Source organism: Furipterus horrens, unplaced genomic scaffold (genome assembly GCF_987537825.1).
Source record: "Furipterus horrens unplaced genomic scaffold, mFurHor1.1.pri manual_scaffold_8, whole genome shotgun sequence".
Classification (NCBI taxonomy): Eukaryota; Metazoa; Chordata; class Mammalia; order Chiroptera; family Furipteridae; genus Furipterus; species Furipterus horrens.
Window position 1 is genome coordinate 109,234,535 of NW_028327178.1, and position 14,150 is coordinate 109,248,684.

Here is a 14,150-nt window from a genome sequence, read left to right on the forward strand (position 1 = left end):
AGAGGGGTTGCCGGCAGGCGGCGCGGGAAGGGCTTGGTGGCCTTAAGCCCCGCGGCGGGCTGTCCAGTCTGCGGCGCCTCCCGCCTCGGGTGACTTCCCAGGGCTCCGAGGGTCTGCGGGGAGAGGGGCAGCGACGCGCTCAGCAGGCGGCGTGCTGACGGGCAGCTGCTCCTCGCGCTCCGTGCGGAGCAAGGACACGCAGGGCTGTGCGTCAATGCGCGTGGGTTTTGCACCAACGTGGAGAAGCACAGACACGTGCTTGGGTGGACTCGCAGTCACCACGGTCCACGTGCTCACGGGGACGCGGAGGGCGGAGAACCAGGGACAGCAGACCTGCGGAGTGTGACAGTCACACCCCCGAAATCCTCGCCCCGAGGCCAGGCCATGTCTGTGGTTCTCGGGTCGCCTGGCCGGAGGGCTTACCCGAGAGAGGGGTGCTCGGGGAGCATGGGCCGTGGGGAGCTCGTGCATGGCCAGGTGAGAGGCACATGTCCCCATGTGCAGTGCCTGTGTGATTTTTCAAATGACACAAACGCACGCCAAACTGGGAGTGACACCTTTGTACGTTTCCCGAAAGCTGCATTGGATTCACGTCTTGGTGTCTCTGCTGCGGGGGAGCCCCAAGTGTGTGCTTGATCAGTCTGTCATCTATTGGGGCGGGATGGGCACCTCCCGGCCCCAGCATAGCGAGGACAGTCATGGGCGCGCCCGTGCGGCTGGCCGGACACCGGCTTGCAGAGCTGTCAAGATGAGCAGGAGTCTTATCTGTGGAACCCAAAGTGGCTCCGTCCTTTCTCCTGAAATACGTGACGAAGGAGCAAAAGGCAGCAGGCACAGGAACGGTGGTTAATCCGTGACCGTGCCGTGAGCTTCCCGTGTTGACTTCTTAACGTCCCGTGAACTGACGCCCTGCTTCCCGTTTCAGGCGGCGATTCGGAAGGAGCTCAACGAATACAAAAGTAACGAGATGGAGGTGCACGCGTCCAGCAAGCACTTGACAAGGTCAGAGTTCTGCTCGTGTGAACTTCGTGGCATCATAACCGGTCTTCACTTAGAACAAGGCCAAGGCCGCAGGAGAGACGGAGGGAGGAAAGGGGGCCGCAGGGGCGGGAGGGGGCGGGGCAGCGAGTGGTCTGTACACAGTTTGAAGTTTGCCCGGTGGCTGGTGTGCACTTAGGAAGGGCTGGGTCATCTCGTGTCTGGCTGCTCAGAACACCCAGAAACATTTAGGAAATAAATATTCTCCAGTAAAACGTTCAAAATTAAGTCCAGTGTGCACTCTGTGCTAAGGAAACAGGACGTAATGCCTACCTGTTCTATGTACGGTGATGTGAAAACATTTAATGTATTTTCCCAGTTCACGTGATTGAAAGATACGCATTTTCCTCTGAAGTCCTTGGTAGCTGTCTCAGGTGACAGGATTTTGAGCGTGAGCCCCAAACTTGGCCGTTAGGAAATGGCGATAAGATTTTTATATGACCACGTTTTAGGATTTGCTGTCAATTTTTTAAAGTCAAAACAATTTTCAGTCATATGAATTTCCCTAAGGGTGTTAACTGTCACCATAAACTCACTACGACGCTGTGAATACGAGCGAAAGGGTCACTGCGGTGTCACCCGGCGGCTGGTGCCTTCGCCCCACGGCTCCTGGCCCAGCGCAGACCCCCGGGCCTCCCGCGGGCCCCGGGCCGCACCAGCCGCTCTGAGACCGGCGCTGGGGAGTCGGAGCGCCCGGTGCCCGCTCCTTTCTGGGGCCTCGGCGGGTGTCTGCGTGTGTAGGTGTTACAGCTTTTCCGAGGTGGACTTCTGAGACCTTTAGCAACGGATTTCTTTTGTGAAAGGTCTTGGCAATTTTAACTTAGAGGCGTATAACTTTGTTATTCTTTCTTTCTTTCTTTTTTTTTCCCCAAATAATCTCTAGATTCCACAGGCCATAGAGATTTTCTTCTGAGAAGAACTTGTGTTTAATTTTTGATACCAACACTGAACACTCATCAGGGAACTTTCCTGAAGCTCCGCCCGACTTCCCGCCGTGCTGCGAGGGGAGCGGACGGACAGACAGATGGGCTGTGCAGGCGAGGACAGGGGGGCGCAGGGAACCGGGCTAGACGCCAGGACGCCCGCCCCCTTCGGTGTCTGAGGCGTGACCTGCGGCGCCGCTGAGACCCGGAGAAACTGCCGGAAGAACCCGGTTGGCCGTGGAGCCTTGTTTTCGGTTCCGAGACAGGATGGGCGACATGCATGTGTGGGCTCAGCGCTCCCGGCCTCCGACGCCAGGGACACGCGACGCGGCGTCTCTCAGTGTTACGTTGAAAAGACCTTTTTCTCCTGATGGTGATTGAGTTGAGGACTCTTTAAGTTCGTGTTATACAAAATGATTTACTGTATTATACTTTTCCTTTTTTATATAATGTCTAACAAAAATACAGCTGCAACATTTTGATTCCTGTTAATTTTGTTCTTTAATTAAATGACTACTTATTGCAGGAAATTGACCTGGGCTTTCTGTTTTCTTGGGGTTGGGGTAAGAGCTTTGTTTGAACAGTATTCTATGGAAGAAGTCAAATTTTATTGTTTTTGAGCCGTCAGAATGCAAACACATAAAATTCCAACTTTCTGTGGCTTTTTTGTTTGTTTTTTATTGATTGATTTTTGGAGGGAGAGAGAGGAAAAAAGACATCAATTTTTGTTCCACTTCTTGATGCTTTTGTTGGTTGATTGGTGCATGTGCCCCGACTGGGAATTGAACCCCCAACCCTGGTATATAGAGATGATGCTCTAACCCACCGAGGTACCCGACCAGGGCCTGTGTGCTGTTTCATAAATCAGTGACGTACATGGCTTGTGCCTTGGAGAGTCAAGGTATCTCGAGTTAAATGTATCATTGCGTGATGGACCTAGAACTGGGCACTAGCTTGCCGCAAGTTCTACCCGGATGAACATTCAGCCCCCTTTAAGGGGGTTTCTAAGTCCACACTTAGGAACATTAGGAACTGCTGTGCGCGACCAAGGGATAGACGGAGTGGACGTCCCAGGGAGGGTGTTTACGTGGCACAAGAGGGACACACGTTACCACCTGTGATCCCTGAGGAGAGGAGACCTTTGTATCCGAATGTGCCCTCACAAAGTGAGCCCCTCCCCTCCGCTCCCAGGACGGCGGCGAGGCGAGGCGGGTGCGCTCCGCTCGGGCCGTGGACCCCGTGCTCAGGCCCCAGGCCCCTCTGCAGCTGGGCTTCTCTGTAGGAACATCGTCTCTCTGTGTCTGGCAACATCGCTCCAGTTTCTTTTTCAACCCCGTTTATACTCAATACCATTCCACACCAGTTTCAGGTGCATAACCAAGTGGCCGGAAGCCACACTCTACAGAGTGGTTCCCCGCGGCCCCAAGCACCCACGGCCCCGCGCCGGTTTCTGCGGCGTCGCCAGTGCTGTTCCCCACGCCGCAGACCGTCTCTCAGTGGCTGTCCATAGCCAGTTGGCACCGCTCAACCCCCGCACCTCTGCACCCAGCCCCACCCCCGCCCCCGACGACGGTCGCCCTGTCTGTCCTCTGTATCCGTTCTGATGCTGTTCACTTTGTTCATTAGGGTCCCCCTATTAAGTGAAATTGTATGGTCCTCGTCTTTCTCTGACTGGCTCATTACACGAAGCATCATAGTCCACGCTGTCACAAAAGGTAAGCGTTCCTCTTTCTTACGGCCGAGTAATATTCCACTGTGTGAATGCACCACGGCTTCTTTACCCACCCGTCTGCTGGTGGGCGCTGGGGCTGCTCCAAGTCTTGGCGACTGGAAATAAGCTGCAATGGATACAGGGGTGCTGATGTTCTTTGGAATCAGTGTTTCAGGGTGCTTCAGATACGTTCTCAGAAGTGGAATCGCTGGGTCTCAGGGCAGTTCCGTTTTTAATTTTTCGAGGACTTCCATACTGTTTGGCACAATGGCTGCCCGGTCTGCATTCCCACCAGTCACGAGTGTCCCTTTTCTCCACAGGTGCCTCTGTTCTAGAAACCATCCTGGCCCCCAGACCAGAAGGGACCGGTGCTGCTGAGAAAATCACAGAACTGTGTGCATGGTTAGAGATGAGCTGGAAGGAGGGACACGCTTAGGTTTTCTGCCCAAGCTGAGGGGTTTGGTTTGGCCCAGACTCGAGGGTGCTAAGATACTACAGAACCACTTTAGTCAAAAATTTTAGCAATAGTATCTAACTTCTACCATTATATTTTTATCCATAAGTGATTATTTTAATTGTATTTCCATATTTCATGTTCTTAGGCATTATGGAGGTTAAGAGACAAGCTAAAACTCATAATCAGGTGCCTGTACTCTGCGCCTAGCAAGTATACGTAACCCTGACCCCGGGCTGGTAAGTCTATGACCCTGTCTCAAGAAACTCTCGTCCCAGTCGATGGGAGGAGCAAAATTAAAAAGCAATTCATAAGCCACATTTATATAAAATGAAAATATGTGCATATCATATAAATTTGCCTATGTTGCATAAATTTGAAGAGAAAAATTTTATACTTAAGAGTTTGAAGACTTTGAAGAAAGTTTCTGCCACCTTATTCAATAACAGTTACAGTATTTGATCAGAATTCTTCACTACTAATAGTTATTAATGAGGTTTTTATGCATTGACTTTATAACTCGTGCCTTTTCACAAAATAAAATTAGCTATTGAAGTAACAATAAATATTAGGTCATTAAGGAAATCTTGTTTTTAAGGAATTTTAAAAGATTAAGAAAATGGGTAATTTTGTGAAAGACAGTTAAATCACTTCTAGAAGCGTCCATTAAGTTTTAAGCCAATCTGATTGGGGAAATAGGAGATTGTGACTTCTTATAAAATTAAAAATTTTAAAGGTAGTTTGAAATTATGTAGTTATTGGACAGGTGAAATGGACAAGGAAGGACCCCTGACAGCAAGAGGTCCATCTTGTGGACATACATGGTAATTACAAGTCTAAATTTACTCTAGCGATCCTTGGAGGGGACCAAGTTTGTAGCTACATATCAGTTCTTCAACAAATTCAGGCCTGAAATGAGATTCCAATTGCAGTGTTAAAATCGTCAGTCCCATAGGCTCCCAGTATCCATTTGCCCAGGTTTTGAGTTTCTCATGTGAAAGAGATGTTTTAGAAGGTGCTCATAAGCAACTGAGCATATTATATTGAAAGTCAAACTAAACAGGAAAATACTGTACGGGGTAAATTGTTACATTTTTTCTGTAGGCTTGTTAATAACGGTGGTAGTAGGAGCACAGCATGAGTTCATATTTAGACAATGCTTTGCTAGAATGGACAATAGAAGAGCTGCCAGCCACCTGCTCCATAGCTCTGTGAAAGCAATGGTACTTTGTATGTAGCGTAATGAAAATGTGTCTTTATTATTTATTCATCCTCACCTGAGGACATTTGTTTTTTTATTGCTTTTAGAGAGAAAGTAAGGGAGGGAGAGAACATCCATGTGAGAGAAACATTGATTGGCTGCCTTCCATATGTGCCCCGACTGGGGATTGAACCTGCAACGTAGGGGTGTGTCCTGACTGGGAATTGAACCCGCAGCCTTCCGGTTAGAGGGACAATACTTCAACCAACTGAGCTGCACTGGCCGGCGCAGTAATTGTCTTCAGTATCAACCGTAAATCTCCTTAATATGAATAGGGAAATTCTTAAAAACTTCATCTTCTTAACTGTAGCAATGGTAGAGAATTCTGAGTATGACATGCATGCTAATGATTTTTAAAGTGGAAAACACACTATTATAATTTATGCATCATTATTTTCTAAATGCAGTTTATTCTCCCTTTTCAAAGGTGCGCACACTAAAACCGTTCCTACGAGCCGGGCGTGTGCCCTCAAGGACGGCTCTGCCCCGGGCGGTCCTCTCCCTGCCGCCCACTCGAGAACTTCATGGCTGCAGTGGCTGCAGTGGCGCCGCTGCCGGTCGCACAGGCCACGGTCTTGGGAACCACACAGTGTTCTGCTCCGGTGTTTACGTTCCAAGTTACATTAGTTTGTTGTCATTTTTTCCTGGTATGTTATTTTGTTAAAAATTCTACTGTAGTTGCTTATTAGGAGCATTTAGGATTCCTTCTGTAGTTCATCTTTTAATTCGCTGGGTTAAGGAACTCAGGAGTAAGCATGAACCTGTGAACAGCTACCGTGACTGGGTCGCCTGCCGACGGGGTGATCACAGACTGGCTGAGGAAGGGCCGCCAACGACTGGGGAGCTTCGCGCCAGGCCCCGAGCTGAGAGTTGGCAGGATTCGTGAGCGTGGCCTGTCCCCTGAACCTGGAATTAAATGTCAGATGAAAACCACAGTCTCCGCCCAATCAGAGGATCTGCTGGGCGCCCACAGGCTGGGGATCTGGTGGCCTTTGGGTCTCTGTAGTGGGCTCTAGAGTTTGGTATGTAAGTTTCTGTCTGGCTATACTAATACTGCACGGTTTTCTCTCTTCCAGGTCTTTTTCCACGTGTTCTTCGGGAACAGTTACCACTTCACGGCCTGATGTGGTTGAGGGAGCGCAGTGAACCCCCAAACCAGCGTGGTGTGAAACTCTGATCCAGGTAAGACCTACAAGTCGGTAGCTACAATGCTCACTTGTTTTTAATATGTTCGATATAGGAAAATCAAGAAGTTTTGCTTGTTAATAATCTTTAGCCTCTGCTAATGCAAAATTGATTTAAATCACTGCTTCTGTTCAATAGTAACATAAATTGAGGAACACATTTTATAATAACAGAGATCTGATCTTTACAATTTTTTCTAAACCATAGTTCACAAACCAAATCTGGTCCACTTTTTAAAAAAAAATGTAATGGACTGCAAGGTAAGAATGGTTCTTACAGTTGCCATGTTTATACAAATACCTACATAATAGCCTCAAATTTACCTTTAGGCCCCAAAGATGTAACCATTCCCTGTTTGGCCCTTAAGACAGTTTGCCAACTCCTGCTCTAAAATGTTTTCAAAAAAGTGTAAATAATAGAAAATGTTAAAAATGAATTACGCAGAACTAAAACAGCTAAATTTTGTTTATAAAAAAGCTTAAACTTTTTAAACATCAAATCTGTTCCAAATTTGAACGCCCCTTCTGCGCTTTGCCGCGTCCCTCGGTAATCCGGGCTTGGCTGTGGAGGACCCAGCAGCTCTCCACAGCAGCTGCGTGATTTACGTCCCCCAGAAACGCACGAGGATTTCAATTCTGAAGCATCCTGGCCCGAACTGAGTTCCTCTTTTCTGATTCTAGCCACCTCGTGGGAGTGAAGTGGTGTCTCACGATGGTTTCGCTTGGCGTTTTCCCAACGACGAGTGACGTCCAGTATCTTGCGTGCTTGCTGGCCATTTGTATGGCTTCTGTGGGGAAATGTTTATGAAAGTTCTTTGCCCGTTTTTCCTTGGACTGTCATTTTGTTTTTGCATTTTATGAATTCTTTATATATTTTGGATTCTAGACCCTAAGCAGATACATGATTTGCAATATTTTTCTTGCATTCTGGAGGTTTTCTTCACTTTTATGAATGTATTATTTGCACGGGTTTTTAAAATTTTTGATCAAGTCCAGTTCACCTTTTCTCTTCCTGTTGTTGATAGTTTTGGTGCTATGTTTATGAATCCATTGCTAGATCCAAGGTCATAAAGGTTTACTTCTGTTTTACTCCTAAGAGTTTTATAATTTAACTCTTTAAGTTTTTGATTCTTTTGGAGTTAATTTTTATATATGGTGTAAGGTAAGGGTCTAACACTATTATTTTGCATGTGGCTCTCCAACTATCCCCAAACCATTTGTTGAAGAGACTATTCTTTCCCCACCGAATGGCCTCTGGCCTTTGATGAAACTCGATTGGCCACAGGTGAATAGATTTTTTCTGGATTATCGGTTCTATTCCATTGGTCAATATGTCTATCCTATAGGTACCACACTGTTCTCATTTAGCTTTGCAGTATTAAAGTATAAGCCCTCCAAGTTTCTTATTCTGATTTTCAAGATTGTTTTTCTCTGTAGGATCCCTTCTATTTCCATGTGACTTTTAGGAATGGCGTTTTCATTTTGCAAAAAGGCCGTCGGGGGTTTCGATTGGGATTGCATATAGCTTGCTTCATGGAATCCAGGTGTTTTCTTGTAATTGATGACCGTGGGATGTCTTTCCACGTACTTAGGTTTTCTTTAATTTCTTTCAACAACGTTTTATCGTTTCAAGTGTATAGCAAGCCCCCAGTGTCACTGATGAGGTTCTGCAGTGTCCAGTGACATGACGTAGGGCAGTAAAGCCAGTCTTACCACAGGTTCATTGGTGTGACCAGAGTGAGGGGCCTAAGGCCCTCACCATTAGAACGACCCAGTTAACAAAATGTCATCCTAGGTCCTGCCGTACAAACCTTGCACCTCCTTCACTAAATACCTTTTAATATGCTGCTGAATTCGGTGTGCTAGTGTTTTTTTTTTTAGGATTTTTACATGTATATTCATAAGGGTTACTGGTCTGTTGTTTTTTTTTCTTGTGATGTTTTTATCTGGCTTTGGTCCCAAGGTAACTCTGGCTTCATAAAATGAGTTCGAGATGTCCCCTTCTCTCCTATTTTTCTGGAAGCATCGAGAAGGACTCGTGTTAATTGTTCCTTAAATGTTTGGTAGAGTTCTTTGCTGGGAGGTTTCTGATCACTAATTCAGTCTCTTTCCTTGTTAGATGCCCGTTCATGCTTTGTTTCTTCTTGAGTCAGTTTTGACAATTGGTTACTAGGAAGTCAACCATTTCATTTGAGTTTTCCCATTTGTTGGTATTAAAGTTGTTGATAGAATTATCTTGTCTTTTCTGTTTCTATCAGGTCACTAGTAATGTCCACATTTTCATTGCTGATTTTAGAAATTTCAGTCTTCTATTTCTTAGTCTAATGAGTTATCAATTTTCTTGATCTTTTCAAAGAATCACTTTTTGGTTTTATTGATTTTCTGTTGTTTTTCTAGTTTTTTAAACTCAACAGTCTAATATGTATTAGTTCCTTCCTCCTGATGGCTTATTGAAACTCATTAGTATTTAATATTACAGTCTGATCGTCTTTCCCTAAAGTATAAAGTGAGGTTATTAACCTGGGCGCTTTCTACACTTCTAATGTGTGTGCATTTCCCTCTGCACACTGGTCACTGCATCATGTGAGTTTCGGTATGTTACATTTTCCTTTGCTCCAAAGTACTTTCCAATTTCCCTTGTGACATCTTCCGTGGCCCCCTGGCTCTTCAGGAGTGCGCTGTCCCTGGAGAGCTTTGAGGGCGGGAGCGCCATGCTATGATCCGGGAGCAGGCAAGCGCAGGCTGGCTGCCAAGTGGGTGAAGCATGTGGGAATGCAGGTGCGGATGCTGGAGGCTGCTGCCATTGTCTGTGTGGGGATGATGTTGACACAGTCCAGGGCAGTGACAGTGGAAGTGACGAAGTACACCTGGAAACATATTTTGGTAGTAAAATCTGCAGGACTTACTGATTGATTAACTGGCCAAAGGAAAGAGAAATCAGGGATGAATTCTAGGTTTTCGTCTTGAGTAACTGGATGAAAAGAAGTGACATTTTCTGAAATGGAAGAACCAGCTGTGTGTTTTCTTTGGTGACAAGAAGTCATGTGGAGGGGGAGAGATTAGTTGTTTTGAGGATTGAGATGCTTGCGTGCACTGTCAGCAAAGCAGTGTATTTGACCTTGTGCCATCCAAAGTAAAGGTCAGAACTTCTATGCATTTGGAAATCATCACACACAATAATGATCACACAGGACCAGATGAAACTATCCAGGAGAGAGGGAAAGAAAAGACTAGGAAGGAGCCGCAGACTGAGGTGAACGGCAACCAGAAAACAGACCAAGAGCAGCAATGCTTGCCAGCCCCGGGCACGCGGCACCCAGAAGGTGAGTCAAAGGAAGACAGACTCAGTCAGATCACTGGTGATTTTGATAAAAAGCAGCTTCAGAGAAATAGTAGGGACAGAACAGACTGCGGGAAGGTAAGGAGCAGACAGGAAGTTCGGAAGTGTGTGAGTTGAGAGAGTACCTAGAGAGAACTCCTTGAGCATGTTCAGTAGGTGAGCAGAGAGTTACACAGGAGGGGAGCAGTTAGGGGGCTTTTTAAGAAAGTGTGAGCTCCCCAACCCAGCACAGGGAAGGCAAAGGCCAGAACACACGCAACAGAGGCAGACCCGCCCCTGGAGCGTGGGAGGACCCAGCGGCGATGCCGGTGCCCGAGCAGGTGCTGTTACGTGGTCGCGCGGAGGGCGAAGAGGCCGGCGGCTGAAGGCACAGAATTCAGAACGAGGGACCGACACACAACACTGCTCTGAAAATGCAGCCACGTCGGGGCTGCCCAGCGATGCCGAGAAGCCGTTTGCGATACGGCGTCATGAGTGTGGAGCTTGATTATGTGATTTTTCCCCGGGGATGCTCAGGTGGTGGGATGAGTGTGAATTAGTGGGTGAAGTTAAGGAGAGGAGAGGGCAAGAGAGAATCTTTTTGTGCGAGGGAGTGGGGAACGGGGAAGCAGGAAGCTCAGGGAGGGGACAGGCCCAGCAGACCGCCGGGGACCGCTCACTCCCGAGAGCAGGCTGGGGCGCTAGACAGGCAGGTGTGATGAGGGTGGGGTCTGAGGTTCCGCGGTCACAGCAGAAGGGCAGCGGGCCCCGGGCTGAGCTACACCAGCAGCGCAGGAAGCGGGGTGGCAGGAATGAGCAAGGGGCCCGCGTGCCGGTCAGGGCTCTGAGTCTCCCAGGGCAGCTCGGCGCTGCAGCTCCCGAGCAGCATTGAGCAGCGGAGTCAAGTCACCTCTGTCTCTTGGAATAGACCCCCTGCTGCCCTCCCAGTGCACCTGAGCTGGTGGCAGGGACTGGACGAAGCCGGCCCAGGAGCAGCCCGCTCTACGCCGCACGCGGCCACCGGTAGTGCCCCCGTAGCCTGCGGGCCCCAGGCAGGCACGCGGTCGTGGGCAGGGCTGCTGGTGCTGCACTTTGGACCTTGACTGGAGAAGGATATTTCCTTTGACCCAACGTTCATAAAGTAGGAAAGTAATGATTTAGGAAATCATATTATAATATTTTGCACACGACATAGCATTTATTTCAACTTTAATATATACTGTGCAATTAAAGCGAAGTGTGTACTCCTTATAAAAGTAATCTTGCAAATTACTACAGTGAATAGAAGTTTAATAAGTGCTTGTCAAAACAGCCTGCTGCGGGTTAAGACGTCTATTAGAATTGAAACACAGACACCATAGTAGCTGTTTTAGGCTCCCTAGTGCCTTGGAGCCGCAGTGAATGAATATACTCTCCCACAGCGGGGCGGAAGGACCGATCTACACTTCCACATTTTAATTCAAAGACTTCCAAGTGTGGCTTGATTTTTTTTTTTTAATTACTTATAGATATTCTGAACTAGTAAGCAAGTTCTAATAATACTTTATAGTTTGATCCAAGCTGTATTCATTTAAAATACTTTTTATATAAATTTTAGTTTACTAAACAACTAGTTTTATAAATATAATTAAATAGTTAACTCAGTAATATTTGTGTAATTCAACTAGTACTACAGAAACAAGCCAATTCAACTTCTGTGGTCCCGTACAGACATGTTTCAGGGGCTTGAAGTCTTCATGCTTTTTCTCACCCATAAGACAGTTCCTTGAATTCAGAGGTCAAAGGCACCCTTGCCTGCGTGATGTATATATTTAGGTTGTAGGGCTACTCTGGTGTTTCCTCAGTCACACAAGCCATGAATAATGACAACAGTCCTTTGCGTACATTAAGAATCTCCTCTTCTTGCTGTGGCCAAGAAAAAGAAAATTACACTTACATTTTAAGTTATCATTGTCAAACCATCAAGTAAAGTAGAAAAGCATCAAGCTCTCAGTAGGGAGCCGTTTTAAAAACACGCCCTTCCATAAAGCTACACTGTAGCCACGTTCGTTCCAGCTGGCCCCCGGGCTGTCCCTTGATACCAGAAGAACTCTGACCATCACTGATCTTCCGGATGACCAGACAAGAGAACACCTTTCGTCTTTTCAATCCCAAATTAATGACATTCAGATTTAATATATAAAGGAAAATAGTAAACTAAGTATAGTCTAGGAAAAATGTCAACAAGGATCAATCTAGTTAGCTTGTCTGTGTCAAACTAAACATCCTGATCTTCAACTACTGCAGCATACTGAGCTTTTATTAAAATTTATGAAGTACATTAATATGTCCTGTACACAAAGATTGGCACCAGAGTTACCCAGCGACACCCACCTTCTGAGAAAGCACCCCAGACGCTCCCCTGGGGCGGCACCTTTAGACCTCACACAACCACTTTTCCTCCCAGAGCCAACTGCGGGTCTGCTAGGCTGTGGGAAAATCGACGGATTTTATCCCAAATTATGTAAATGAAGCCTTGTCAATAATTCTTGTGGACAATAGTTCTTTTCAGGTGTCCTGACACCACTTCTCCTCGAGAAGGCAGGGTTTAGATACGGTACAAAGAAGTTCTAGAGAACTGTTCAGTTGGCAAATTGACAGTCTTTTATTTCTTTAGAAGGGACTATTTAAATCACCTCTATTATTTTACCATAAATATGCTCCCATTATTCTAATTTAAATTACAAATGGCTAAGCTAAAACTGCCTTCGCTCAATCCAAAAAGAAAAAAAAAACTGTGAAGAATTTCCTGTTAAAAAATGAAAGCATGATTGATTATTCGATTTGAAAAACCCAAACCAGACAGCTGACTTACCATTTCATTAAGAAGCCTGTCTCGCAGGATCTTCATGTTTTCTTTCATTAAACACATCTGCAAAGATATATAGAGCCCCCATGAAATTACTATGAAACCTTCACCGCAAAAACAGACCCCCCGGCACCGAGGGGCACGCGGACACGGACGCGCACCTCCGATGCACAAATCTTCTCTTCCCGGTCAGCGGTGTAGAAGACGTTCTTTTCCAACGAGGTTTTCAGAAGGCAAAGCCTAACGAGTGAAGTAATGAGCAGTTACCTTCGGATTGATCAGGATTTCAAATTAAATTGCTCTAGTTCATATAATTTAAAAATCTTAAATTAACTTGTTAACTTGAAATCTAATTTTACAGATTCCAGTCATAAAAAATGTCATACTAACCTCTCCTGTTCATTTTTTTTATAGGCACTGAACTTCTGAACTGTCTTTTCCCAAGAGTCCTAAATTTTAATACAAAACTAGTTATACTTTAATATGATTAAAAATGCAAACTTAACAGTAGAATTTACTATATTCCTCTGATTTTTAATTTAAATAGACAATTTGGCTATATGCTAAGAATATTCCAGATGTCAAACTTTCCGATAAAAACTATGAAAGTAAAATCTGCCATGAGTTCTCCCTTGTCACAGATATTCATCGCACGCGGAAGTCTGTAACGTAAGTGTGTGTACTGCGCGGAAGTCTGTAACGTAAGTGCGTGTATCACGCAGAAGTCTGTAACTTAAGTGTGTGTACCACGCGGAAGTCTGTAACTTCAGTGCGTGTACCACGTGGAAGTCTGTAACGTAAGTGCATGTATCACGCGGAAGTCTGTAACGTAAGTGTGTGTATCACGCGGAAGTCTGTAACGTAAGTGCATGTATCACGCGGAAGTCTGTAACGTAAGTGCGTGTATCACGCGGAAGTCTGTAACGTAAGTGTGTGTATCACGCGGAAGTCTGTAACGTAAGTGCGTGTATCACGTGGAAGTCTGTAAGTGTGTTTATATACAGCTGACCACAAATTTTTACGGTGGCTCTAAAAGCAGAAGGTCAGTAGAGGTTGTCCTGAGTATAGCTCTTTAAAACTGAGGTTTTAAAATTATTTTTTTAATTCTCAAAAGCACAAACCACAAATTCCTTCTCCAACTCTTTTAAGGTCTGTGAATCTTTTTCGAAATTCTTCAACTCTTCTATGATGCTGAGCTGGAATTTATCAAGTTTTTGGGTCCTATTAAACACAATAAGTTTATTTTTAAGAACACAGCACTCAGAAAACACAGCGCTCAGAAGAGATTTTTATTACATACCTGTACTCCTGAATGTGATGGTTCATTGTTTTCAGATGCTGTTGAGCTGTCTTCCAAGACTGGTTGGTGAAATAATCCATCAGTTTTTGGTGGGGCTGAAAAATACTCATTA

General features: G+C 45.8%; 2 protein-coding genes across 2 annotated transcripts in view; one reads left to right on the top strand and one right to left on the bottom strand.

Moving 5' to 3' along the window:
• The window catches only part of PHACTR3 (phosphatase and actin regulator 3), a 109,631-nt gene extending 107,136 nt beyond the window's left edge, over positions 1–2,495 (top strand). The window contains exons 12-13 of the mRNA XM_090286621.1: positions 926–1,002; positions 1,922–2,495. Coding sequence (XP_090142747.1) covers positions 926–1,002; positions 1,922–1,937 — 93 coding nt within the window. The 3' untranslated portion in view covers positions 1,938–2,495. The remainder of the gene's footprint in view (positions 1–925; positions 1,003–1,921) is intronic.
• A 9,022-nt stretch (positions 2,496–11,517) lies between these two features.
• Positions 11,518–14,150, bottom strand: part of SYCP2 (synaptonemal complex protein 2) — a 46,355-nt gene continuing 43,722 nt past the window's right edge. The window contains exons 35-40 of the mRNA XM_090285055.1: positions 14,039–14,133; positions 13,860–13,959; positions 13,129–13,187; positions 12,900–12,978; positions 12,745–12,801; positions 11,518–11,795 (exon numbers count right to left, since the gene is read on the bottom strand). Of these exons, the coding sequence (XP_090141181.1) occupies positions 11,715–11,795; positions 12,745–12,801; positions 12,900–12,978; positions 13,129–13,187; positions 13,860–13,959; positions 14,039–14,133 (471 nt within the window). The 3' untranslated portion in view covers positions 11,518–11,714. The remainder of the gene's footprint in view (positions 11,796–12,744; positions 12,802–12,899; positions 12,979–13,128; positions 13,188–13,859; positions 13,960–14,038; positions 14,134–14,150) is intronic.